This window comes from Plecotus auritus, assembly GCF_963455305.1.
Source record: "Plecotus auritus genome assembly, chromosome: 10".
Taxonomy (NCBI): Eukaryota; Metazoa; Chordata; class Mammalia; order Chiroptera; family Vespertilionidae; genus Plecotus; species Plecotus auritus.
Genome location: NC_137785.1, coordinates 58,989,718 through 59,017,249, shown reverse-complemented (window position 1 = coordinate 59,017,249; position 27,532 = coordinate 58,989,718). Strand labels below are relative to the sequence as shown.

General features: G+C 60.3%; 1 protein-coding gene across 2 annotated transcripts in view; it reads left to right on the top strand.

Moving 5' to 3' along the window:
• The first annotated feature begins 4,127 nt into the window (after window positions 1-4,127).
• The window catches only part of NKD1 (NKD inhibitor of WNT signaling pathway 1), a 57,255-nt gene continuing 33,850 nt past the window's right edge, over window positions 4,128-27,532 (top strand). The window contains exons 1-3 of one of the 2 annotated variants that reach the window (XM_080643982.1): window positions 4,128-4,314; window positions 4,445-4,477; window positions 5,102-5,235. In XM_080643982.1, the coding sequence (XP_080500108.1) occupies window positions 4,290-4,314; window positions 4,445-4,477; window positions 5,102-5,235 (192 nt within the window). In that variant the 5' untranslated portion in view covers window positions 4,128-4,289. The remainder of the gene's footprint in view (window positions 4,315-4,444; window positions 4,478-5,101; window positions 5,236-27,532) is intronic. The other variant, XM_080643981.1, reaches the window with a different exon arrangement.

The window sequence follows — 27,532 nt, the reverse complement described above, 5'->3', positions numbered from 1 at the left end:
CCATCCCCCCCGCCCCCCCAGCCTCCAGCTCCGCGTCTGACAGACTTCACCTAAACCAGCCTTGCCAAATCTCAAGCCCCGTGAAACGGTTTCTGCTGTAATCTGTCTCTTATCGCTCCCTTGCCTTCCTTCCCCATTCTCCTCCCCCAAGGATGGCACATCTTCAAAGAAAAAGATGTGTCCCTGTGCGTATACAGCCCAAGAAGTGGCCCAGATGAATTATTAAAACGTAAAAAGACAGCGAGTCGTGGCCCGGGAAGCCAGCCGGGACCACATAGCCACGCCCGGTGGGTGGTGGGCTGGTGGCCCCCGGGAGCCCCTCCTCAGAGCCCTAACCAGGCTAAGGTTTCGGCGTGAGGCCCATCGTGCTGGTTTCCTGCCCTGGGCCAGGTGGGGGTGTCCCGATTCTAAGACAGCCAGGCCCCGGGCACGTGCGGGGCTGGGGAGGGCCAGGCTGAAGGTGGTGGTGGGGGGGCGGGGGGGGGAAGGGCGGCCTTTGTGTCTGTGCTGGACATTGGGGATTTACTTCCCCCCAGACTCAGACTGGTAACTGGGAGTTTTAGTTGTTGCTTTTATCTCTTTTTGAACTGCAGAAAGGGACTCCCCAGGGGCAGGGGGCTCCTTTTTTCTCATGAAAGAAGAAAGCCGCGACCGGTTTAAGGAAGGAGCGGGCGCTGAGCGCCGTGAGAAAGAACACGCAGAGGGTGGCTTTCGTTTCCACGCACCCCGGCACCGGCGGGGGGTGGCGGGTGGGGTGGGGGTGAGAGAGACACACAGCAACCCCCACCGAGTGCTGTTCCCACCGAAGGCGGGGGTCTGATCCGGACACTCGCCCCCACCTCCCTGCCACCCGCACCTGCCATCCTGCTCTGGCTCTTCCCTCTCGCCAGAGCCCAGGGCTGCTCACGTGGGTGCTGCGGACACTTGGGGCTGGATGTTCCCTCCTTTCGGGGCGCCGTCTTGGGCACTGTGGGGTGCTTAGCAGCAACCTTGGCTTCTTCTTGCCAGATGCCTTCAGACATCGCCCACTGTCCCCATGCACGTGTGTGTGCATGTGTGTGTGTACGCGCGCGCGTGCAGATTGCCGGTGGTTGAGAACCGTGGCTATAGCTGGTGTTGCCTTCTAACATACCCCTCTGTTGCCTGTGCACCACATTGGCTGTTTCTTTCTTTTTTTAAAAAATAATTTATTGTTGGAAGTATTACATATGCCCCCCCGCCCCCCCCCCAGGGGCCCCCTCCAGCCCGCCCCCGCCTCAGGCCCTCACGGCCCCATTGTCTGGGCCGTGGGCCGTGCATAGATGCATACAAGGTTCTTGGTTAATTACTTCCCACCCACCCACCCACCCTCCCCGCCTTCCCTCCGAGATTCCGCACTCCGGTCCATGCTTCTGGGTCTCTGGATCCACTCTGTCCATCCGTTTATTTTGTTACTTAGATTCCGCATATGAGTGAGATCACGGGATACTTGACTTGGACTGTCTCCTGTCTGCCTTCCTCCCAGCGGAGGGTGGCCTGGGAGCGGGGGTGGTCTATTTTGTTGGCTGATGTGCCGTAAGTGCCCAACACAGTGCTTGTCGCATCGCTGGCACCGGCTCCGGATCTGTTTCTGGGTTGGCGACTCTCTCTGATGGCGGACTGTGAAGTTCGGGCCGTGTTAGGCGGCCTGATGTAGGAGAACCGCCTGGCAGTGGGGTCCAGGGGCTTGGGTTTCTTTCCTGAGCAGGTCGCTGGCTGCTGTGTGACCTTGGTCCAGTGACTTCACCTAGCTCTGAACCGAGAAGGTTCCCTCCTTTGTAGGCCAAAGACAAGCCTGCATCAGAGAGTGGTCCGCTGGGAGGGCACTGCGTGACTTAGACCAGCGAATTCCAACCCTCTTCATCTCATGGCACCCATAAACGAATCACTGAAATTCTGCGGCGCACCAAAAAAATCTATCTTTTGCCAATTGGCAAAAAAAAAAAAAAAGGTATCATTTTGATTCATTCACACCAGATGGCTATTGTGATGTTGGCCGTTGTCATTCTTTCATTTGACCAGCTAAGGGAAAAGAGGTCAGTGGCCCTGACTAAATAGTCAGGTACTGCATGTTGTTAAAATTCTTATGGCACACCGGTTGAAAGTCGCCGACCTAGACAATGGCTGGCATGTGGTAGGTACTGGATAAAGAATTGCAATATAAAATGGACAGCGATGTGCTTGCTCATAAGATTGGCCTTCATTCCCACCAAAAAAGGGTGTGTAAGCAAAGGAAGTGTGGAGGAGGGCACCAAGCCTCTGCTGGGTGAAGGTTCCTTATGACTCCGGAGGGCCAGGCAGCTCCCAAAGTCCTTTTGGGACGCGTGGAAGCCCCAGAACCGAGCTGCTCAGTACAGGGGCCACCAGCCACCTGTGGCCGCTGGTCACTTGCCATGTGGTTAGCCTGGGTTGCGATGTAGTCTCAGCGTAGAATACACACCGATTTCGAACATGTAGCACGAAACAAAGAATGTAAAATCTCTCGTTATATGTTAAAACTACAAAATTTTGAATATAGTAGACTAAGTGAAATATAGTATTAAAATTAATTTCCTCTGTGTCTTTTAACTTTTTAATATTCCCCCCCCCCCCGACAGGGAATTGAACCGTGTGGCCCAACCACTGAGCGACACTGGCTGGTTTATTTCTTTTTAATATTTTTTAAAATTGATTTTAGACAGAGAGGAAGGTGGAGCAATAGAGAGAAACATCAATGAGAGAGGCACATCCATTGGCCACCACCCCCCCTGCATGCCCCACACATTAAAATTTTTTTTAAAATTTATTTTTAGAGAGAGAGAGAGAGAGAGAGAGAGAGAGAGAGAGAGAAACATCCATGAGAGAGAAACATCATGGATCAGCTGCCTCCTGCACGCCTCCTACTGGGGGATCCAGCCTGCAGTTGGGCCCTGACAGGGAATGGAACCAATGACCTCTTGGTTCATGGGTCCAAGCTCAACCACTGAGCCACACCGGCCGGGCTCTTTTAACTTAAAAAAAAAAAAGGTGGCTAACTAGGACATTGAGAATTACACCTGTGGCTCACCTTATCTTTCCAGTGGACAGGGCCACCCTCAGGAGTGGGCAGAAGGGAAGACCTGTCCCCATTTCACAGATGCTGAAACTGAGGCTCTCAGGAGAGGTCAGTCCCAGGGCAGAGCCGGTCTCACGCCCAGCACAGGGTTTTCTTTTCCCACACCCAGGCTGTCCTGTTCCGGGGACGAGCCTAACACCAGGCCTCCGATGTCCCCAGCAGAGCGGGCGTTCTCTCCGAGAACCACAAAGGTGGGGTGGAACCCCTTGATGTCGCCCTCCCCTCGCCAGAGACCTCCCCAGACAAAACAAACAAGCCCTTGGGTCTGGCGAACTGCAGCAGGGAGCGGAAACCAAGGAAGATCAAAGACCCAGCGGTTACCCCCTTCCGGGCTGCGCAGCTGGCAGCGCGCCCTGACCCCAGGCGGGCACCCACAGGCCTCCCGGCTGGGGGGATCCGAGCGATTGGCTAGCAACGCGCGTCTCTCAAGACACTTGTCGCCGCCAGGAGTGGGCTGGGTGCACAATTGGCTGTGGGCGCGGTGGGAGCTTCGCCTGGACTCTCAGATCCAAACCTAGGGGTGCCCCGGGCGTGCGGCCAGTAAGAAGCGTGCGCAGGCAGGTCGTGGGAAGACTGGCAAGCGGCGGCCCTCTCCCCATCTCAGTTTCATCACCTGCAAATTGGAGCCTCCGAGTCTCGCCCAGCCGCTTCCAGGGAACAGAGCGGAGGGAGGCATGGACCGAGCGACCAGAGCGCAGGACCTCAGAGGGCGTCTGTCCCAAGGAGCCTGCTGGCCCGAGCCTCCGACCCAGGTCCCAGCCCGAGTCCCTAGCCCCCGGCACCCGCCTGGGGGACGAACACTGCCACCTGGAGGGGGCGCTGTGTCAGGCTCGCAGCGTCTCGCCGCGCCCCGCCCCCAACTCGATGACCACGCCCCCACCACTGGCCACGCCCATGTCCCGCCCCCTCGGCGGCCCGCCTCGCCTTTGATGCGCCGCGCCTGGCCAATGGGCGCGCGGGGAGGCGCGGGCCGCGGCGGCGGGCTGGGGGCTCGGCGCGACCGGGCGTCAGTCGGGCCGCGGCGAAGGCGGCGGGAGCTGGTCCCGGCTCCGCCTCGAGCTCCGCTCGGCTCGGGAGCTGCTCCCGGAGGAGGAGAGCCAGGCGAGGGACGGCGAGCCGCGGGGCCCGCGGGCCGGGCGCATGGCTTAGGGACGCCCCCGCCCGCCGCGCCCCCAGCATGGGGAAACTTCACTCCAAGCCGGGTCAGTGTCCCCGCCGCGCGCCGGCCCCGGGGCCCCCGCCGCCCTCGCCTCCGCGACCGCTAACTCTCTGCCTCTCCTTTCTTTCCGGCTCCCGCCGCCGCCGCTGCCGCCGCGCGCGTTGTGCCTGCAGCCGCCGTGTGCAAGCGCAGGGAGAGCCCGGAAGGTAGGGGCGCGCGGGGCACGGACGGGGGAATGGATGGAATGGCCTAGCCCGCGGGATCTCATTACCAGGGCCACCCCCACCCCAGCTCTGGCCACCAGTCCCGCAAACCCGCTCCAGGAGCAGCCTTCGCGCCCCCTCTCTGTCCCACCCACCCCCTCCCCGCGGTCCTGCGCTCCCTCTTCGGAGCCTCAACCCCTCCTCTCGCGGTCCCCGCCCTCCACGCTCGCTGCGCCCTCTCTTCAGACCTCCAAGCCCTTTCCTCCCAAATCCTGTCCCCTCTCTTCCAGGTGGCTCCTGCGCCCCCCGCACCCCTTCCGCTGACCCTCAGTTCACCTCTCCCCCGCGCCCCGTGTTCATGCACCCGTCTTCAGACCCTCCCCCGTCTCAGCGGGCCTGTCCTCTGGGAGGCTTGCTCTTCTGTTCCCCAGACCCTCCTTGGGAGGGCACTGCTCCCCCTTCGCGCTCCCCTCTGGGTCCCTGCTCTCGGGGCTTCTCTGAACCCCCTTCTGATTGCCTGGGTGGGTCTCTCGGGTTGTGCCCCAGCTCTCAGCCCCCTCGCAGCCCTGCCTCTCTGGGTAACTTTAGGCCCAGGGGCGGGACTCAGGGGCTTGTGTCCTCCCCCAGGTGACAGCTTCGCGGTGAGCGCTGCCTGGGCTCGGAAGGGCATTGAGGAGTGGATCGGGAGGCAGCGCTGCCCGGGCGGCGGCTCCGGACCCCGACAGCTGCGGGCGGCGGGCACTGTCGGCAGAGGAACCCGGGTACGATCCCCACACACCCCTTTTGCCACCTCGGAGACGGGTCTCCATACCCACCCACCCCAACGTTTAGCACCCTCTCGGCACAGCTAAGCCCAGAATCCCTTCTCAGCTGCCCCTGCCCCCCAACATGACCCCCTACCCCCAGACCTGCAGGAACTTTACAGGTGGCAGTCTTCTGTGTGGTGGGGGACAGGTCCGAGGTGAGGAGGTGGGGCAGGTCCAGCTGATGGGGACCTGGTCTGAGCTGGGGGACTTGGGGGGCTGCTCTGACCACCTCTGTGGCCAGCATTCACAGGTGGGCTTAATGGTGGGGCTGGGGTGAGAGCAGATATGGAGGGGTGTTGAGGACGGTGCTGGCTTCCAAATAGGATCCGTGTGTCTGTGCATCCATCAGTCCCGTCTGCCCGGGAGCCAGTAGGTCAGGCTGCCATCTGGGTGGCAGAGCTTTGGGGGCCACTGAGAGCTGGTGGAACCCCCAGCTGGGCCCAGGAGGAGAGAGAGTGGCCCGCATTCGGCTCTCGCCGGGGGGGCCCCCTCCTGAGGTCCCTGCCGTGGGATAGTTCGTGGCCAGCGGTAGATGTGACGGGGAGTGAGTCCGGCGCAGCGCCCGGCCGGGGACTGGCGTTCACAGAGGCCCTCGGAGCTCCGCGCGCCGCAAGGGCTTTCAGATGGTCTGCGTGCGACTCCGGCGAGCCCAGATCAAAGCGTGGATCCACTTTTTGATGTGACATTTAATTTTTTTTAACTTCGAGGGGAACAGGCTGAGTCTCAGGTCTGGTTAGTTCTTTGGTCTTGTCCGGGGGCTGGGGAGGGGCCAGTGGAGTTCTCAGATGTGTGTGTGTGTGTGTGAGAGAGAGAGAGAGTGGTGGGACCTGGGCTGGGTGCAGCTCCGTGGCAGGGACCAGGGTCGGGAGGTGAGCCTGTGGAGACAGCCGACGCCCCCCCGGGCACATCTGGCATCACCTCTGACTCTGGGAGAGGCTCCCACCTGCCCTCCGCTGCCTCCACTTACTTAACTCGGCCTTTCTCGCCCCCATTTCTCTGCACCCCGAGGCTGGGTGGGAACCGGAGCTGCTGTCCTCTGGTCCAGGTCAAAACGTGACGGGTAGGGCACGGTCGCTAGGGCCCTTTGAAAACAGACCTGCATCTGCCCGCCCCCCTCCCTACCCGCCCCCCCCCCCCCCCGCAGCATCTCGACTTTATGATCTACATCTTTATTTTAAAGCCCAATGAAAACGATCCGACTGAGCCACACGAACAAACACGTTTGTGGCCCAAAGACAGAGGCCAACTGAGTGGCTTTCCATTCATCAAGTTTGGGGTTTTTTTCCCGCCTGTTTATTTTTACAAAGTATTCCTGCAGAATGACATTTTTTTTTTTTTTTTTTGCCGGCCCTCCCCTTCCCCTCCTGCCCCCCCCCCAAAACCCCCCCTTTTCCTAAACGGCCAGGCAGCTTGCTCCATGCTTTAGGGGGAACTTGAAATACATCGAGGGCTTACTTCAACCGACTTTCATCTTCAAAGCCGTAACAAATGTTACCCGCATGTTTCTGGTGGGTCTCCTTGGCATGCAGTCCTGGAGGATGGGAGGGAGGAGGAAGGAAGGAGAGGAAAACAAAAGTCTGTCGTTTTTAATTAAATGGTGGTGTTCCCAGCTAAAGGAATGCGAGCCAGTAAAAGTTGCCATGGGGGGACGTGAGGGAGGGCAGGGAGGGGCCCCAGCTTAAGTTGGTGGCTTTGGTGAAGTCACGGAATTGTGTTGCCTGTTTTTTTTCTCCCAGCTGAGGACAGCATGGGACGGCCTGCCCCTCCCTTCCTCACCCCCCCCCCACCCCCCATCTCAGAGAAACACGGAGGGGTCATTACTGTTTGTTCAAAGCACTTTTGAAGATGTGAGACATAGAACCATGAGTGTGACATATGTTGGGTGGTGGGGGGAGGGGGGAGGGGGAGGGGGGAGGGTGGGCCCTGCCCTCTAGATATTAAGGGGAGGGGACCTTTGCTCCTTGAAGTTGTGCTTGGGACTGGGACCCGGACACCTGGCTTTGCACCGGCCCAGGCCCAGCTGCTGAGCCTGCAGAGGGGGGCGTGGCGCGTGCACCTGGGGGGAGAGGTCACGTGAGCCCAAGGTGGGGGTCCGGCCCGGTGATTTCAGGTGGTACCTGGAGGAATATGGTTAATCCTGATAGTTCCGTTTTCTTTTATCTAAAGAAAAAGAACTAGGACCCCAAACCCAGGATGCCACAGACATTCTTGCTTCGGACGAAGCTGAAAGAGATAGTCTAAAGGTGACTCCGAGACAAAGAATGAAGTGCCAGAGTTCAAAATGGTGACTGTGGGAACGGAGTGCCCAAAGCCTGGGAGACACGGAGACCCCGAACAGGACGGGGGTGGGCAGCCCGCCGAGCCGTCCAGTTTCTCTCCGTGACTCCCAGAGGCAGGGGGAGGGGCTGCAGGTTCTCCCGTGGCGTCACCAGGACGTGGCAGGTGTGGGCTGCAATGTCTGCGGCTCCGAGGGCTGGCAGGGGTGCCCCCGCCCGCCCGCCCCAGGCCTGCCTTGGGGGTGGCCTCTGTCTCAGCCCCTTCACCGGCCTTTCACCAAAGTGGCTGGGGACACAGTGGTGGCTCATCAATTCCTCTTACGATTCTTATCGCGATGATAACTACTACTTATTAAGCGTCTGTCTGTGTCAGGCACCTGGCCCACGTTATCTTAATCCTCCCCGTAACCTGTGGGGTTAGCAGCCAGCTGGTGAGGACTCTGTCCCTTTCCGGAGCCCTTTCTGGGACATCGGAAGCCACGTGTGGTGGAGCCCTGGCCCGGCGTCTGCCCGGAGGGCACCGCACTTGCTGCCTCCAGAGAGGTGGCGGCCTGCCAGCTGCGAGTGCTTTGGGTGAGGCAGGTTTTGGGGTGCACAGAAGCAGGAGGGGCCCCTGCTTTCCCTCGTCCTCCCTGATGGGGTCTGAGTGGCTTAGTAAGCGTCCAGGGGTATGTCCGAGTCACATGCAAGGTCTGGGGTGTCAGAGGGGGGCCCCACTGGCACCAACCCAAGCCCGTCTTCCCGAATGAAAACGAAACGGGGCCAGGCTCTGCCACAGGAGCTGGTCAGCTTGGACGAGCCACGTCGCCTTCGTACACCTTGCTGGGCACATCTGCAAAATGGGTCCAAGAACATCCTCATCCCTGGCCGGCTTCCGGCAGCTGACAAACTGGGAGGGTCACTGAGACACAGGGAGGGGTGGAGATGGGGGGGGCCCAGATTATGAGAGCAGAGTCCCCCCACCCTTTAACCCTGTAGACACCGTTGGAGGGACACAGGCTAAGGCTGTTGCTTCCGTCCTCTCTGTGGGTTCAAGGTCCACTCCAAGGGAACATGAGCTCAGGGGAGAGAAATAATAAGGAACGGGAGGTGCACAGATCCTCAGAGAGAGGAACAATAAAGCGAGCGGTTATGTGCCCCCCAGCAGCGTGCTCCGCGGTGAGGATTAAAATAAGCACAGAAAGGGGTGACGGGATGGTCTTGGAAGCAGGAGGCAGCAACAGGCAGCTGGGAAAGGAAGCCAGCTGCAGCGTTGGGGTCTGGAAGCTATACTGGGCGAAAGGAGAAAGCTTAGCAACAGAGACGTCGCTGGAGCAGCCCTGAGTAGCAGGGCGTGTGCGCCTGTGTGCACGCTCCTGCCACGTGTGCTCGTGTGTGCTCGTGTGTGTGCGCACGGATCGAAGTCGGCCGCCTCCCCACGCCCGCGTGGCCCTTTTGTTCTTTTCCGTGAAGGGAGCCGAGTCCGGTGCAGGCGGGGCTGCCTCGAGCAGAGGTACTGCCAGGCCGTGTGGGGGTGTGAGGAGGGGACACCCAGTGCCTTTTGCTATTTGGGGGAGATCGGGAGGGCGCAGGCCGGGTTGGGGCCCGCGGGGTCCCCGTGGGCCTGGGCGCTGAGGTTGGAGGCGGGCCCAGCTGCTGCCCGATCTCCGGATTCCCGGGGAATTACCCTTGAATGATACCAGTTGGCACAATTAAAAGGCCCCATGTCTTCAGCATATGGAAAGTGTTAGGCCTCCTTACGTGGTTTCAAAGCTATGTGCCGGGAGGTGGACTTGACATTTGAGGTAAAGCATAAATTAAATATTTGGTGTTTTGGAATTAAGAGATGATTTGCTTTGAGGCTGGCGGAGGCATGCGGGCCTCCGCGCGCTGGCATCTTGGAGTGCTCCCCGGAGGGGCTCCCCTGCCCGTGTCACCCAGGCCAGCGTCGCAGCCCCGCCCGGGAGCTCTCTTTCCCCCCCGGGGGGTCGGGAGGAGGGACGGGCAGCCTGGGCTGGGCACCGTGCCAGGGGTGGCTTCTGGCTTCCAGCAGCCCGCGCCCCTCAGGATGCTGCGTGTGGCGCCGTCCCCGTCGGGGAGCCGTAGGCGTGGAGGGGTGTCCATCCTCCTTTGGAAACGTTCTCGTTTGAGGAGGAGGCCTGCTCCCTGGGACAGGCCGTGTGCGTATTTCAGTCTCTTGGACTCAGGAACAGTCCCCTGCTTTTAAAAAATACGTTTTTATTGATTTCAGGGAGGAAGGGAGAGGGAGAGAGAGAGAGAGAGAGAAACATCAGTGATGAGAGAGAATCATGGATCGGCTGCCTCCTGCACGCCCCACATTGGGGATTGAGCCCACAACCCAGGCATGTGCCCTGATTGGGAATCGAACCGTGACCTCCTGGTTCCTAGGTTGCCGCTCAGCCACTGAGCCACTCCGGACAGGGCATGCATTTGCATTTTGTACAAACTGTCATAAACCCGGGGACAAGCTGAACCCGAGACAGCCACTGCGTGTCGCGCGAGCTCCTCTCCCCGTGGGGACGACAGGGAGGGGAGAAGGTGGGCGATGGATGGACAGAAGGCATGCCTCTTTGTCCCAGGAAGCTCAGGCACCACGCTCAGGGACTGAACTGTCCCCTTGTGAGCTTAAAAAGGCAAGGCTGAACTGTCAGCGAGGACAGAATGGCTTCCTGGGTGACACGCCTTCCCTGTGGGAGCCCCAGCGCACATAGTGGGCCCTCACGCACTATTTGCTAAATGAACGAGGGAATGAATGAATGAATGAGCGGAGGAGAGATTCGGTCACCATCCCTGCCTCCTCCCCTCACAGCCTCTTCCCCTGCCCGATGGCATTGGATGGAGGAGTCACGGGGTTAGGCCTTCTCCTGCAGGCACTGAGCTCTTCATCAATCACAGCCCGTAATGAACTGTCACTCACTGTGAATTCCCTCCCCGTGCCGGGCATGGAAGAGCAGGGAATAGGAGAGGTGTGGTCCCTGGCCTCCTGCGGCTTCCGGTCTAAAATAGAAGAAGCAAGAAAGCAGGCCCGTTGACGGACAGTCACTCAGGAGAAGCCGTGAGGCGGCATTTCAGCCCAGCCCTGAGAGCTGCGAGGAGCCGCTGTGGGCAGAGGGGCGGGCACGTGGGCAGGGAGGTGCCCCGGCGCGCTCTCCTCCGTGGGAATGGGTGTGGGTCCGGTTGGGCATCCAGAAGGATGTGGGGTCCACCTGTCTCCGCAGCCTGGGGGGACTGGACCTCTCTGCTGGTGCTTGGTCTTTCTGGAGAGCCCTGCCCCTTTGTGGCTCTCGGCACGTTGCGCTGTCCCCCTGGACAGGTGTGCGGGGTCGAGCAGGTGGCCAGTCAGCGCGCCGCCCCAGCCACCAGCAGGCGCCTCAGAGCTGGTTACTGGGGAGTGTCATGGGCGTGGGGGCATTCCTCCAGCTGTTCAGATGGATTGGTGATCGCCCGCCCCCCCCCCCTCCCCCGCCGCCGCTGCCCTGTGGGTGGGGGAGGGGGAGCCGAAGGAGGAGGGAGAGCTGGCAGGGGTGAGAGGGGCGGGGGGCGGGGGGGCCTGAGGGGCTGGGATTGGCTGGCCAAGGGCCAGGGGACTAGAGGCAGTGACAAGCCAACCCCAGAGAGAGCTCACCCCACCCTAGCAGTGCTGTGAGCCCAAGGGAAGAGGGGCTTTGCCTTGGTTTATCCGATGTGTCCGAGAAATGGGGGTGCGGAGCGACCCTCGGGCCCCTGGGCAGCGCCGCTGTCGGAGATCTGCTGGCTCTGGCGTCAGGTGCCCCACGGCCTCCGAGTCCGGGGCTCCTTGCAGCCTCGCTGGCTGGCTGTGGGTTCACAGTGTGCTTTGGTTTAGAAACTTCTGGAATTTTTAGGTTGCTTGTTGGATTCCAAAGCAGGCACTTCTGGCTGCCTCCCCGACTTCCCTCTCCCTTTTTTTTCACTCACACATGTTCTTTTTGTGGCTCTTGTCTCTCACAGACATTCTTTCTCTTCCTCTCGCTCTCACTCTCCCCCTCCCGTCCCTCCCTCCCCCCCCCCCCCCCCCCGCCCGCCGCACTCCCCGAGGAAGGAAAAAATTCAGACTCGCACAAACAAAATATCTGCCATTCCATGTGAGGGAGAACTGAGGCAGGAGCCCAGAATACTCTGGAAGACACGCCAGCGCGAGCTGAAGGCCCCGGTTGTTTAATCTGGAAGGCGCCCTTTGATGTCACCGTGCTCCGTTTATGCTGGGACGCTGCCTGCTCCTTTATGGCTGGCTTCAGCCTCTCCCCCGAAGCGCGGCCGGCTCCGTCCCCAAAGGCCGGGCCGGCGATGCCGCCGCTCCTGCCAAGCCCAGGTGGGGTGGAGGGCCTTTTCCAAACAAGTGTGCCCAGAGACATAAGTGATTCTTTGATAACTTCCCGGGAAGGCAGAGGGGGCCCCCCCGGCCGGGGCCTCGCAGCGGAGCCTCAGGTGCCGCCGCTGAAGTCATCCTCGGCCCGAGGAAGGTGGCGCCCGCGGGCTCCGGCCAGGGCTGGCCCCGGGTGTGTTTGCTTAGAGGGCACCGTGCAGTTGGTCTAGGCTTCGCCCTCCGCACTCGGTGAGCCGCGTGGGCTGCGGCCTGTGTGTGTGGCCTTGTGTGTGTGTGTGTGTGTGTGGCCGACGCCTTTCAGAGGACCCCAGGGAGCGGGTGGGCTTCTCAGTGGGGTGGCATCGGCTGGAGGGGCCCTCCCTCCTTTGGGTTAGGGTTTTCCAGCTGAGAAGCAGGAGAAAGCGTTCATTATGGTTCAGCAACTCTGATTGAATACGCTTCATTCAGGTCGTCTGTGCGTGCGTCTGTGCGAGACACCGAGGACCAGCTTTTGGCCCGGTCCACGTTGGCTCTCTCAATCGAGTGTGATCCTCATGGAGCTTACACTCCAGGGGGAAGTATTTCTAAAAACAAATGACACAGTCTACGTGGAGATATACGTGCCTCAAAGGAGAAGTACTTAGGGTGTGTGGAGAACATTTCACGGGGATCAGACCTAATTGGGTGGCTATTCATTCCACAAATCTCCGAGGGTGCGTGGGGGTGTTGTGGAAACCGTGAGGAATAGGACATCGTTCCTGCCTCAAAGACCTTAGCGTTCAGTGGGACTGAACGTTTGTCTTTGCCTCGCGCTGATTTTTCTTATCTTATTGCATTGGTTACAATCTCCTGTATTGCTTAGTAACCGTTAAGGGTGATGCTCGCCGCTGATCTACCTGAGAAAGCCTTCTTCAACGCCTGGCTTGCGAAGAGCTTTTAAAAGCAGGAATGCTTATTGAATTTTATGAACTGCTGCTGGGGTGTCGAGGGAGGTCGCCGTTCTTGCCAAACGTGTGATTTGTGTGCGTGACGGGCATCGCTAGATTTCCTAGCGCTCAGCTGTCTGCACGCCTAAACCCTTGCCATGAGAGGTCGCTGTTTTACAATGTTTCTGGGTTTGATCCGCTAATACGTGACGTTGGAGTTTTGTATGGACATTCATGTTAGATGGTTTGGCTCATAGTTTGGAAAGATGGATATGGAGCAACGAAGGCCATATTAAGGGATGACTAGAGGACGCTTCTGGGGACACGGAGGGTCTAGAGCCGCAAGTGGCAACTGTTGTAGGGTCAGAGGTGGTCTCGAAGGAGCTGTGATTCAAGTCCAAAGGTGAGCGTGGGCGGGGCGGCGGTGAGCAAGGCCAGGGGAGGGCCAGGGAGGGGAAGAGCACGCGGAGTGTCTGCTGGGTCGACCGGCAGCGCTTGGGGAAGGCAGCGGTACGTCTGAGATGCTGTAGTTTCCTTACATCCTCTTTTTGCTCTTGGCCTCTAAGGAGGGGAAAGCAACAGAGTCAAGGTCAAACCTCCCCGTGACCAGGCTCCTACTGCAAGCCAGACATGGAGGGGTACCCCTAACCAAGCACCTCTAAGCCCACTCCATGGAGCCGCCTCGAGCCATTGCTTCTGTGCAGGGGGCCAGCCCACGTGGCTTTCTGGACTTAGAAAAACATCCTCGGGGGGCCGTGGTCTTCCCCGCCCTCACCTGCGGCCCGAGGGTGGACGGGCCCATCCTGATCCTGGGCCCTATACACTCTGTTCTGCTCTCTCCAGGGCCCCAGCTCTGTACTCAAGGCCAGGGCCTTGGGCAGCAGGTGGCAGGCCAGCCAAACAGCCTGCTTCCTGCACGCCCTCCACTGGGGATGGAGCCAGCGTGCCAGGCATGGGCCCTGACCAGGAATCGAATCGAGACCTCCCGGTTCATAGGTCATTGCTCAGCCATGAGCTATGGGTCCCTGTCCCTAAAGCCTTCTGAGTCAGAGCCTCTCTGTACCAGCTGATGGGGACCCGGTAGGAAAGCTGGGGGCGGGGGGAAAGGGGATGCAGGCTGGGGGCAGGGCTCGGGCGGGGATGACACTCCCCACGTGTAGACTGCGGATCCAGCGCGTGGCCCCGTGGAGAAGCTGGCACAGTTCCTGGCTGTGCCAAGCTCTCAGGCAACGTCCGTCTCCTCCTATGCCCTTCCCCATGGCTGTGGCTCCTTAAACCTACCCGTGGCCTTAGCGCCTTCCTGACCGTCATGGACACCCGGGCCCTCTCCCACGGGCTGCAGGCCCCTCCTTTTAGGCCTGGAGGAAGGGGCTGTGACAGGCCCGCTGCACTGCGCGCCCGCAGAGCCTCCTGTGATGGTGGGAATTGCCTGTCCGCTCCGCCCTGGACGGGAGCTGTTCGCCACCCGTGGCTCTGAGCACTTGGGATACGGCTCCTGCGGCCAGGAACTGAATGTAAATATATTTTATTTGGATCAGTTTAACTGTACATTTAAATAGCACAGCTCCTGGCCGACGGAGAAGACCCGGGCACCGCAGCGCCGCTGGCTAACCCTGACCCTAACTGTCACCCTAACCCTAACCCACACCCTAACTGTAACCACAGCGCAGCGAACCCCCGTCCTGAGGGCCGTCCGAGGAGGTGCCTGCATAGGTGGTGGTGGGAAGAAAGCTCCGCCCCTGGGAAGCCCTGGTGAGACCCTCTGGGGTGCTTCCCAGACCCAGCCTCTTGGAGTCACGGCTCTGCTCCCGCGTGGAAGGAGGCAGCCCCGGCCGGTCACCAGCATGTCAGTGGTGGGAAGGGTCGTGGGGCTCCTTCCAGGGGGGCAGGTTGGAGCACCTTCTCCTGGTGTCATAAACTGTGGCCTTCTGACCTTGGAGGTGCTGCGTGGCGCCCGCCTCTGGGTGCTTGGGTGAGGACTCGTCCCCTTGGCTGTGGTCTGGGCGCTGCAGGCAAACCCCTGGCTGGGGCTGGAGCCGCGCCGAGCGGGGCCAGCTTTTCTCCACGGGCGGGAGCTGGCGTGTATGCGGAGCTTTGTGGTTTGCGGAGTCTTCCTCACGGTGGTTGGTCAGGCAGACAAACCACCTGCTATTGGCAGAAACCGGATCCCTCGTCAGCCCCTGGGGAAACGCAGGCTGTGAGGTCCGGGGTCCGGGTCCGAGGTTTGTGGGGCAGGTTGTGTGTGGCTCCTGCCGTAGCCTCAGGCTTTTTGTGCTGCGAGGCATGGGGCAGGGCCTAGAGAACGTTCGTCAGGTGAGTGAGTGGGTCTCGGAGGGGCCTGGTGGCTCGGCCGGGGGGCTCAGAGCCTCGGAGGGGGCAGGGACTCGGGTCCTGGCCCCTCACGTCCCTGCTGCTTCTCTCAGATTCCTGCCGCTCTGGGCCCTAAAGGAGCACCCTGCTCGCTTTGCCCCTGAGCGCTTCCCTGGCGGTGACTAGAGGAAGGCACGTACATGGCAAAAAGCACACGGGAAGGCAGTTCAAATCAGTCCTCTCGGGGATGCAAGGAGAGGAGGCCCCTCCGTCCACCGGGTCCACGGGCCTCCCACTGCCCCCTCCCAGGTGCCATGGTCCGAGTGTTCCTCGCCGTGCCCTGCAGACCGCGGGCGCCCGCTCAGCCCGCAGCCCGGGAAGGGTGGTGTGGGGAGGCCCGCTGAAAAGCCCCCTGCAGATGGAGAACCATAAAAAACGATGAGGCCCAGCGCATTTTAGCCTCTGTAGCGCGTCACCCCCTGGCTCTGCCTGCCCCTGGCTCTGTCAGCGTCACAGTGTCTCTCGGAAACCATTCTCCATCGCGCACATCATCTCACTGCTCTGCAGCGCTCACGCCTCCCAGTGAGGATGGACCGCGCCTTAGTTCCCGGTTCCCGGTCCTTGGGCCGCGTTAGAACAACGGTGTGCGTTTCTGTGGCTGTGCTTCTGCACCCCCTCCCGCCGCCCTCCACCCTCCCACCCCCCGCCACTCACACCCCGCGATGCCGTCACCGGGGGTGGCTTTACTACCTTCCTGGCAAAGCCAGTGTCTCCCCCGGGTTTTGCCTTCAAAACCCAGGAGGGAAGTGGCTGCGGAGGGGTGTGCGGTTAAGCGTGGCCTTTCTCAGCTGTTCTGTACAAAGGCATGTGATTGGCTCATGGGACGGGGAGGTTCGCAGGGGGACTGAATTCAGGTACCGCTGCATCCGCCGGCTCTGGCTCTGCCCCTGGGCCCCTGTCGGTGCCTTAAGCGCTGGTTCTTTTGGGTCGGCTCCATTCTCAGACGGACTCGCAGGGGGCGGCACCCTCCCCCCGCTCCCCCCCAGTGCGGGCTTCCACCTCCGGCTGGAAGAGAGAGTGCCCCCGAAGTCCAGGCTGGGCCTCCATTGTTTAGATGGGTCACATGCCCGTCCCATAACGGATCTCCATGCCTCTGGCGGTCCTGGGGCACATGGCCTCATGGAGTGGGGGCTGGGATCAGCGCCCCCAAACCTCAAGGGCAGGGAGGTGAGGGCTGGGTGGTTCCCGAAAGAAAAACCACCGGCGAGGAGGAGGCGGTGGCGTGCACGCTGCGTGGATGGGACGAACATCTGCACAGCCTGGCCCCCGGCGGCGCGGGGCTCACTGCCCGCAGCCCCGGTCCGCAGCTGGCGAGCAAGGTGGGAGCAAGGCAGCTGACCATCCCAGAGAACCGCTCCTTGACGGTGGATCTTGGAAGAGCCCACGCGGTTTGCCACCTCCTCCATGCAGCCCACATGGGTCACAGCCTTACTTTCAAGCTCCTGGCCTCTCCTGGAGGATCCGAGGTTCTCAACCCTCAGTGGGCGGGTAACCAACCCTTTGGGGAGCCCGCTAAATCTCACGGCGTCCCCCTCAAGTGAATGCTCCTACACCTTTCGCTCCGGTTTCAGGGCAGCCGCAGCCCCAGGGTTAACAAGGCCTGTCTTAGTTTGTGTGGCTGGTTTGTTAGACCTGATTTTATTAACTTTCCCCCCGTGTGGGTCTCCTCCCAATGCCGGGGCACCGAGCTTTGAACCCGGGCTTCAGGTCTGGTTTGTTTGTGTTGGTGTGGGGCCTCAGTTTCCCCACCTGCGAAATGAGGGAAAGACGACCCACCTCCAGGAGTCATTTCAGGGGTTAAATGAAAGAATGCGCCAAGCAGCCGTGGGCAAACTACGGCCCGCGGGCCGGATCCGGCCCGTTCGGCTGTTCTATCTGGCCCGCGGAGCCGAAAGAGCGGAGGGTTCTCTTGCTCTCCCCTCTGCTCCTTTCCTTTGAATTTATATTAGTTCACACAAACACTCCATCCATGCTTTTGTTCCGGCCCTCCGGTCCAGTTTAAGAACCCATTGTGGCCCTCGAGTCAAAAAGTTTGCCCACCCCTGGTCTAGCGGTTTATGGCCGGCCGCGGCCTGCAGCGAGCGCTCAGTGAGCGCCCCCAGCAGCCTCCGGGGCTGCCGGGCCGCCGGCACGGTTCCCGGGAAACGCACTCTGTCCGGGTCCGGCTCGGCACCTGGCCACGCTCGGGTGCTGCGAGACGGGTGAGGAGAGGCCGCCTTTACGCTCAGGAGTTGCCACGCGACGGTTTTCTTTCGCTTCCCGATGGGGAGATGAGGCCTGGGGTCTCGGGGTTCGTTTGGGTTAGTTGTGAGTGGCTTTCCACTCCGGTGGGAGGGCACCCCTCACGTCTAATCGGCACCTCCTGCCTGGACAAGGACAGGCCACGGGCGACAGCTCCCCTGTGCCTGATGGTGTCCTCCTTCCCGGGCCCTGAGCCCCAGCCAGCAGGTCCCCGGCCCTCCTGGCGGGACCCCAGGTCCAGGGTTGGGGGGGGTATTGTTCTGTAGAAATATGAACCGTTCTCTGCTCTGAGGGTATTAAGACACAAAGTCCCTGTGGTTTGCGGCCAGTTAATCGGAGCGCTGAGGAGGGACTGTGGGCAGACATGACCTCATGGGCTGCCCTGCAGTCGGCCCTGCCATGTTCCACTCTCCAAGATTTCTGACTTTCAGAAAAGGAGCCGCAGATAGAGTTACCGAGCTTTACGGCAATATTTTTCCTGGGCAGGAGGCTGCTTGATGGCGAAGGCCCGTTCTTTCTGCGTTCCGTGGGGGGGCAAGTATTATGCTGGGGGGCCCGCTTCTTGGACGGGCCGGGCTGCGTTTCTGGAGTGGGGATCGGGGGACGTGAGATGGTGCGGGGGCCCAGGGCCCTTTCTCAGAACCCTCCCCGGGGAACTGGGGCAGGAGGGGAAGCCTTCGGGTGCAGAGCAGTGAAGGGAAGAGGCAGAGCTGGGCTGTGAGCCGGGGATGCAGGGTGGAGAGAGGGAGAAACGGGGGTGAGGGGGAGGGAGGGGAGAGGGTCTCCCAGTATGTGAGGCCCCCCATTGGGGAGGGCTCTTCCATTTACTAGTGTCACTGTGGGTCCCCACCTGTCCAAACCTCAGTTTCCCACGTGTGCATCGGGGATAACAGCGCTCCGTCCCACGGGCGTGTCGTGGGTGTTAAACGGGACCATCCCTGTCACGCGCTTCCCGTTGACGTGTGCGGGCTGGTGACTGCGGGAGGCGGCGGACGGGCCTCCCTCCATTCACATCCCAGCTCCCGCTTGTCCTGTGGCTCCTGGGCTGGAGCCCTCTGGTGCAGGGGGCTGTCTCCCGAGCCCCGAGCGAAGACTTCCATCTGACGATGCAGCGGATTGGGGACCTGGGCCACCCCAGCACGTGGCGGATGGGCGGGCCTCCCTCCACACACTGCGGTCCACGGAGGGCCCACTCCCCCCGGGAAGTTAGGGGAAGACGTGCCGGCTCGAGGGTGCTCGGGGAGGGGGGGTTGACCTTTGCGGATGAAGATTTTGCCCCCTCCCTTTCCCCTCCCTCCCTCCCTCGTGGCAGAGGAAGGATGCCTGCAAGGCTTTTGTTTGTGTCTGGAGCGGCCCTGAGCCTGATAAGGAGGCGCATCCTTGCCCCCTTCTTGCTTCTGACCACGATCCCTTTCCAGTGGGGCCGTCCGGGAGGCTTGATTTATCCCGTCCTCTTCCTCACCTCCCTTTCGCTCTATCGAATGCGAGGCAGAGTTTATCTTGTTCCGGGCGAGATCTGTCGTTCCGGCTTGGGAACGGCGTCCCAAGTTTACAGAACGGAGTCTGGTGCCCGGAGCCTTCGGGTAAATATTTTGGGAAGTTGGATTCCGCCGGCTTCGGGGCCCAGGGGCTGGGCGGTGGGTGCTTTTCCGGGACTAGATGGCTGGACTTGGACTCTGCTCATACAGCGTCCGGCTACGGGCTGAAGCATCTCAGCGCCCAGGATTCCTGCCTCGTCAGGGCCCCCCGCCCCCGGGAATCCACGCATATGACTGCGTCACTCCCTGCAAATACACCTGCCCCCCCTTTATCCTCGGAGCCCCTTTTCTTCCTTCTCACGCAGCCTCCAACCTTCATTCAGCACCCCCACCCCTGAAGCAATTAAAATTAATGTAATTGATATTCAGCATCTGGAAGGCAAACAGGCAGGGCTTCTCTCCCGGAATTGACAGAGTGACGGTGATGTCTGTGAGCTCGATTTTGCCATCTGGACAATGGGTTGCTGGGACGGACGTAAGACCTGTGCAGCGCTGTGTGCCGAGCGTGGATGTGGCTGGAGGCCCCGTGCCAGGACCGGGGGTTTCTGCACGGAGAGCTGGTCTTGGAGGCCTTCGCTGGGTCATGGCAGACCCTCCGGGCCGTGCGGGCATTCAGCTGCCAGGGCCCGGCTGGGCTGCGCCTCCCTGGGGCCGCCCGCAGAGGGAGAGCCGGGAGGAAGGCCGAGGCGGACGGAGGGGCTGCCCGTTGGCTGCTCGACACAGACAATTGGATTAAAGGAGACCTTCAAGGACTTGGAAATCGTTGGTGACATGGGGACCGTGCGTGGCCGCCTTCCAGTAACAAAACCAAATTCCCTCTTCGGAGATCACAGTGTGAGGGACACTCGGAGGCTCTTCCTGGGGGAGGAGGCGATGGAGAGGCTGGTGCACTGCCCGCAGCACCAGGATTGATGGGTGCGGCGGCCTTGGCGGGTGGGTGGGGGTCTTGGGAGTTTCAGGCGCCTGAGACTGGTCCCTACGGCTTGAGACCCCTCTGGGTGTCACTCACACGCTCCCAACATAACCTGCCTGCACCTCTCTCTGCCCCTCCCCGCGGAACCGTGAGCATCGCGGTCCAGGCTCGGTGCCTGGCCCTCCCTCCACCTGTTGCTCCGCTCAGAGCCTGGAGGGGGCTCATCTCCCCCCCTCTACTGAAGAGCCATTTCCGTGACTCAGTGAGTCTCAAGTTTGTCCCCTGCTCGCGGCTGCCCCCAACCTGGTCTCAGCCCCCATCCGAACACGCTTGGAGGACTCCACAGCCTTGGATTGATCTGTATTTCAGCCAGGCTGCTCCGGCCGTGCGGATAGGATTTTACAGAATCGCACTCCTACGTAAACCCTACAGCGACTCCCCGCGACCTTCAGGGGCGGCGTGGGGGCCTTCCCACACTCTACGAGACGTTCCCATCGCTCATCCCTGCGGCCTCCTCCTCACCACTCGGGTTCTTTTTTCGGGCACACCCCCACCCCAGGGCCTTTGCACGTGCTGTTCCTTCTGCTGGAGATGCTCTTCCCCGTACTCTTTGCCCGGTTCTCCCCTGCTCACCCGTCAGGATTCAACTTCCACATCAGCACCTCGGAGCAGGCTTCCCGGGGGCCCTGCTCAGAACCAGCTTCCTTCCTCACCATCGTTCCTGCTCACGCACATCGTCCCCGTCCTCGTCCTTCTCATCCTCAGGTGCTCGCCACCGGGGCTCATCAGTGATTTATTCACGTGGTAACTGAGTGACCGCTCACTGCCCGCAGGAGCATCCACCCTGTGGGGTGGGGCAGTTACCCCGGAGCTCCGGGGCCTGGCGCCGTGGGGCACAGGCCCAGGAATCTGTGCAGAATGAAGCTGCTTTGCTGTACGCTTTGGACGAGGCCCCTCCGCCCTCTCGGCTGTAGGCCTCCCGTTTGTAAGTGGGGGGTGCTAGGACCCAGGCACCTCTAAGTTGCTCCCATCTTGGACTTTTCTGGGAGTTACCCTGGGCTTTGTCTTGAGCCCCAGGGGTTACGTGGAAGGTTGGGTATTGCAGGGTCATGTGCCCCACCCCCTTCCTTTGTGTTCCGGCTGGACAAGGTTGGGGGTCTGCTGTGGGGACCCCGGGAAATAGAAATCTTCTGTGGCCTGGCTGGTGTGGCTCAGTGGTTGAGCATCAACCTATGAACCAGGAGGTCACGGTTCGATTCCTGGTCAGGGCACGTGCCCGGGTTGCGGGCTTGATCCCCAGTGTGGGGCGGGCAGGAGGCAGCCGATCGATGATTCTCATCATTGATGCCTCTCTCTCTCTCTCTCTCTCTCTCTCTCTCTCTCTCTCTCTCTCTCTCTCTCCTCCCACCCCCTTACTCTCTGAAATCAATAAAAATATATTATTTAAAAAAAAGAAATCCTCTGTGTACCCACTGGTCCTTCCCTAAATGTGGGTGCTCAGCACCCCCAAGGTTCCTCTTATCCACCAGCTTGGGCGCAGCATGGCGCTGGGGCTCGAGCGAGCCTGCGTCAGGCAGGCCTGGGTAGGGATCCAGAGAATGCAGAGGCCGAGGGTGCCGACCGCCGGGCAGGAGAGGGGGACACGGCTCTGGAACCGGGAGAGTTTGGGGGCTGCTACCTGCCACTCCTGTGACCTTAAGCAGCTTTCCTAACCTCGGAGGCCTCAGTCTCCCCATCGGTAGATGGGACTAGAGTTGACCCTCCCTCTTGGGGCTGGTGTGTGAAACCATTAGACCCGGCCCGTGAGCCCCCGTGGCCTGGCGTAGGCGAGGCGCTCCGTCCGGCCGCGCTGTTACAATTAATGACATTGTCCTTGTGAGGGAGAAGGAGACAGAAGTCTTTCCGGAATTCCCCCGCCCCCACCCCTGTGGAAAGGTCTCTGTGACTTCCTTCCTTCTGGGAACCCCCTGCCCTCAGCACCACCCTCTCCCCGTCCCTCCCCTGGCCCCCCTGCACTCGGTGAGGCCACCAGGTAGCTCATTAGTTTCTCCAGGTGGAGGGTTGCTATGGAGACGTCCTTACGCTGCATTTGCCTGTGGATGGGTGGATGTCCTGTTACCACCCCTCTCGCCCCCAGGGGCTACGGTCAAGGACTGAGGGGACGGGGGCGGCTCCGTTTGGAGTCTGGGCCTCCATCCCCCCTCGAACTGCCCTGCGGAGCCAGGCAGTGCTTTCCTGGGTCGGATCAGAACCCGCCTCACGGACCTCCTGCATGGGCTGCCCTCGTGGCGATGGGCTGGGGGAGGGTCCGACCTGCAGCCCTTTGGGATCTGAGACCCGGGGATTAACCCTCTCTGAGCGTAGCGCTGAGCCCCCCTCCGATAGCTGGGCCTGTTCCCAGGCCGCCTCCCGGGCAGCGGAGTGACCTGGGGGACTTCTCCAGATAACCTCTGGGCTCAACCCTTGGCAACGCCCACTCAGTAGGTGCCCCAGGTCCCTTATGGAAATGTGTCAGGCCTGCCGCAGCCACGGGGACGGAGAGGGGAGGGGTGGCGACCTGAAGAGTGTCAGGGTGTCATTGGCACAGATGGGGGCGGGGTGCTCCGCGGCACCAGCAACAGCTGTTAACTATCTATATCTGGGGTGCGGCCCAAGAGTCTCCTTTTAACACACACACGAATATATATGTACATATGTATGTTTACATATGTATATGGGAATGTTACATGTGTATACATACCTATACATTTCTAAATTTTATTTGCGCCCTATTCCAGCTTTTTGAAGTAAACATCCTCGCTCCCATTTTAAAGCAGGTAAAAGTGAGGCCCTCCTTCCAGGTCATGAGTATCAAGTGCTGGATCTTTGTTTTTCTTTTAAATCTATTTTTATTGATGTCAGAGAGGAAGGGAGAGGGAGGGAGAGAGAGAGAAACATCCATGATGAGAGAGAATCATGGATCGGCTGCCCCCTGCACGCCCCCCCATGGGAGATGGAGCCCACCACCTGGGCCTGTGCCCTGACCGGGAATCGAACTGCTATCTTCCGGTTCATAGATTGACACTCAACCCCTGGGCCACCCTGCCCGGGCTCGAGCGCTCGAACTTGATATTAGGTCCTCACTCAGGACTTGCCTGTGCTCCCTCCGCTTCCCGTGCCCTCTCCGGAGACTCGGTATTCCCGCCCGTCAGATGGGTACACGGCCTTGGCCGGGACCACCTCCTGGGCAGACAGCACTTGGCAAGTGGAGCTGGGCATTGGAAACTGGGGTGCATGAGTCACCCCTCCCGATGGAAGGGGTGCTACCTACCCCAGGCAGGGCTTGGGGCTGAGGTGTCGTGGGAGGGTCTGTTTGCGTGGATGGACATGTCCGCGCGATGCTGGGCCTCACTGGTGCCCTGGCCGAGCTGACACAGCCTTCCCGGGGGGCTATATTTAGGATTCCTCGGCGGGTGGCCTGTTTCTGGAAAGTCTCCATTCTGTTCCTCCAGCCCAAGCTCAGACCCGGCCAGGGGACTGTCCTACCCGGGCTCCACGCACACGCTCGGCCTGAATCGATCCGGCTGAGTTCATCAGCAGCCGGGCGCGCGGGCCTGGCGTCGGGGGTGGGGGGTGGGGGTGGGGGGGGAGGAGGGCCCGCGCTGGGGGGTGCGGCAGCCAGGGGGGCCCCTCCCCGCCGCGCAGGCAGGGGCCCTCCGACGGAGGCGCCGGGGTTTGCTTTGGCACCCGGTGAGCAAATGGCTCTCTCTCCCTTTTCTTCTGAGCCCTGTAAAAATAAAAAGTTAAAAGACCCTCAAGTTTGAACAGTAAAACCAACTACATGAAACCAAGCTGTTTCCATGCGGGGGCCCCGGACCGAACACCCAGGTCTGAAACTTCCTCTTGTCGGAATTTATGGAAGGCTTGGAAACTTTTCCTTTCCCCTTTAAACATCAGAATTGGCTCAGGGCATTCTTTAAAAGCATAACCCGTGGCTGCTCACAGCTTGATTTAATACAGCTTGAATACAATAGTAACTTCTGAACCCGCTCCCTTCACAGAGACGCGGAGAGGCCTTTCATGACACCAGTAAGTAGGGTGTGTGTTTTACCCCTTTAGCCAAGAAGTATATTCTAAGATTTATTAGATTCTCCACTGCCCTCCCCCTAGTAACCCAGATTTTCGCTGGAAGTGAAGGAAGCTGGCTCCGAACGAGTCCTTGAACTAGGGGCTCGGAGACAGGGGGACCAGTCCTAGGCGAACGTCAGCTCTAAAAGGTGCAGCGGTGGCCCGGCCGGCGTGGCTCAGGGGTTGAGCGTCGACCTAGGAACCAGGAGGTTACGGTTCGATTCCCGGTCAGGGCACATGCCCCGGTTGCAGGCTCCACCCCCAGTGTGGGGTGTGCTGGAGGCAGCCGGTCCATGATTCTCTCTCATCATGGATGTTTCTCTCCCTTCCTCTCTGACATCAACGAAAAGATATTTTTTAAAAATTAAAATAATAAACTAAAATAAAAATAAAAGATCCCGCGGCGCCCAGAGGCTGGGCTCACGAACATTTGCTTCGTAGACCAGAACCTCCGGGCCGGGGCCCTGGGGCCCTGCAGCGGAAAGGTGATTGGATTTGGGGGAGCCTAGGCGGATCGGGGTGGGGACGTTGGGGAGCCAAGGGGGGGATCCGGGTCAGTCAGCCAGTGTTCAGTTTTCCCCCAGAACTGACTCGGATCCTCATCGTCTCTGCCTTGGTGTGTGTCTGTGTGTCTCAGGTCTGAGGGCTCCTTCCCAGGGCTGTGGGGCCCAGTTCCGCCTTAGGATGCTCAGGGGCTCCCTGCTGGGGAGGGGGCCCTGTCCTGTCTCGTCTCCCCCCTGGATGTAGCAGCAGAGGCTCAGCTGGTGACCTGCACACGTGGTTCTGGCTCTTACAGGATAAAATAATTGTTTTTAATCCATTAGTTGCCAGCATTTAGACATTGGACATTTTTACATCAAAGTCCAGATATGAGAGGATGGGAGATCTGCAAACACGGGCCTACGTGTGGGCGTGGACACCAGGGGGCGCCCTGTAGAGCAGGGCTGCTCAGGGGGAGCAGGGGGCTCACGCGGGAGACGTTCCTGGTTATGACAGCCTGGTGGGGGGCTGTTACTGGTACCTGGTACATAGAGGCCGGGGGTGCTGCTTAACATCCTATGGCACGGGACGGCCCTGCTCCCCCCCCTCGCCTCCCCGCATCAATAGTGCCAAGGTCGGTGGGTTCCCCTTGGCTTCAGAGTTTTCCAAACCCACTCCTGGCTTCTGGAAGATTCTGAGTTCCCGAGATTGGTTGCTAGCTCCTTGGCTTGTTCCTGCCTTTTGTTCAAAGTTGAGACGAATTGCCCCCCACTGCCCCCCCCCCCCCCAGCAGCTCGTTGGGAGGATGGGCAGAATACATTTGGTGAATAACTGTTTTTTCCCAAAATAAGTTCTATAACGCATTCCTGATCAAGGTAGGAGGCATAACTGAGCACCCAGGGGTCTTAGAGTTGACCTGTGCTTGGAGACTCTGGTGGGCTGCGTGTAGGAGGCAGCGGCTGATCTGATGTAGCAAGGCGAGTTTTTCCTGCATTGCTTTTGCCTTGAGCTGCCCACCTGGTGAGGATTTGTTTTCTAGACTCATGGCATTTTTTTTTTTCTTCTGATTTGGATTGGGTAACCCTAGTTGTTATCTATAATAATAATAATAAAAAAAAGCGTAATATGCTAATTAGACTGGACGTCCTTCTGGACGAAGCCAGGGCTGCGAGAAAAGCCTGGGTCCCGGGTGCCAGAGGGAAGCCGGTGCCGGCAGCCGGGGGAAGGAAGGCCCGCTCTGGCACGAATTTTGTGCATCGGGCCTCTAGTAGCAAATAAATCTCAATACCACGGTGGCTTAATACACTAGAATTAATTATATGTACCCACTCACATACCTGTCTGAAACAGGTGTCCTGGTTGGAAGGCGACTGTCACCCAGGTACTGATTTAGTGGCCCAGGTTCCTTCCATCTTCTGGCTCATTCACCTGCCAGGGCGTCTGAGTTCTCTGCTTTGAGCTGATGAAAGGGGAATGAGCGAATGGAAGATCTCCACCTACTTCTTATGGCTCCTGGGCGCGAGGTGGCGCATCATAGCACGTAATCACATGGCCCCATGATGCAAGGGGTGCTGGAAAATGTAGTCCCATCTGGGCAGCCACCTCCCCGTGACAGCCCGCGCTGTGGAAGGGGGAGAGTGAGTGTTTGGCGCAGGTATCTAACGCTGCCCCGGCCCCACGGCGAGTCCCGGGTTTGGTGCAGTCACTGTCTCTTGCATTCACTCCGCACGGGTACCACCCTGATGCGTGTGCCTGCTCTCCTGCCAGGTGCCTTGAGCGCCTCTCAAAAGATGCACACTCTGCCTTTGCAAAGGTTTTGTCTTGAGTCCTCCTTGCTGTGTGGGAGCCCCCCCCGCCCCCCCCCCCCCCAGCTACTTGCTCAGAAGCAACTGGGTTGGGAGAGCTGGCGGCACGGCCAGCGCCCACTCTGTGGTCGGTTTGTGGCTCTGGGTACTCTGTGGGGTCCCACAGAGCCAGTGGCTTGTTTTTCTGATCCGGGATGATATTGGTCTATTCTGCAACACCCCTCCGTGGCCGTGAGTCTCCAGGGCTCGAGGCGTGGGATCTCGGGGAGCGGGGGTGGGATCGCGCAGAGGGAGGTTGCCAGCTCGGTCGCCCTGAGCTGAGCGTGTGGGAAGGTGCGTTCCCTGCCCAGCAATGCTTCCGTCGCTTTGCCCAGCCGGAGCGAGGCCGCTTCCGGACCAGATGCCAGCCTTGATCTGTGGAGCTGGGATGCTTCTGAGAAGGCCAGAGCGCATTGCCCGCCCAAGGATGTCTCAGCTAATTAGTCCATTAGAGCCGATGGGCCTCAGATCATGAATTTGGAGCTGTCTGCTAATTATGCCTCGGATGTGATTTCAGTTAAACGATTAAGGGCCCTCCCAGCGCTGCTCTCCCCGGCAGCAGCCCCTCGGGCCTCTGCCCGGAGCGTCTGCCAAGATGAGGCTGCTCTCTGTCCTGGGAGAGACCTGCTCCCTCCCGGGCCCGAGGGAGGCTAGATCTTACAGGTGACCGTTTCCAGACCCAAGTCTTTGCAAAGAGCGTGGCGGCCTCACACCTGCCAGACTGGGGGGCCCCTTCCCTGGCTCCCCTGCAGGGTCAGGCATGCTGCTCCCTTCAGGAGGTGCTGCTCTGGAGAACAGAGAGGGGTCTCTTTCTTTTTGCTGCTGTTGTTCCCTTTCCTTCAAAACGTGGCCTTTCCAGAGATTTCGTTCCAGGGCGGGCAGACCTGTCGTTCGATTCAGATTTGGACCAGGTGGTGGCTGCCACCATTCGGATGCTGAGGGGCCAAGGCCTTCACTGGCGTTTGTACCGAATCTGCAGCTGGGACCGGGGCTGGGACAACGGCAGTTTTAGGCTCCTCTGCTCGGGAGCCGGCGGGGCTGGCCGGGCCGGGGTGGGAGTGCGGGAGAAGGCGCCCAGCAGCTGGGCTCCGTCAGCCTCTTGGAGACGTGGTCCCCGCGGCCAAGGAATTCTGGGCCCGAGTCTGAGATGAAGCTGCTTTGGACGCACATCCCGGGCCCTGGAAGGGTCTGAGCACCCTGGGCAGCGGGCCGAGTGGGGACTTGGGGCCGGGA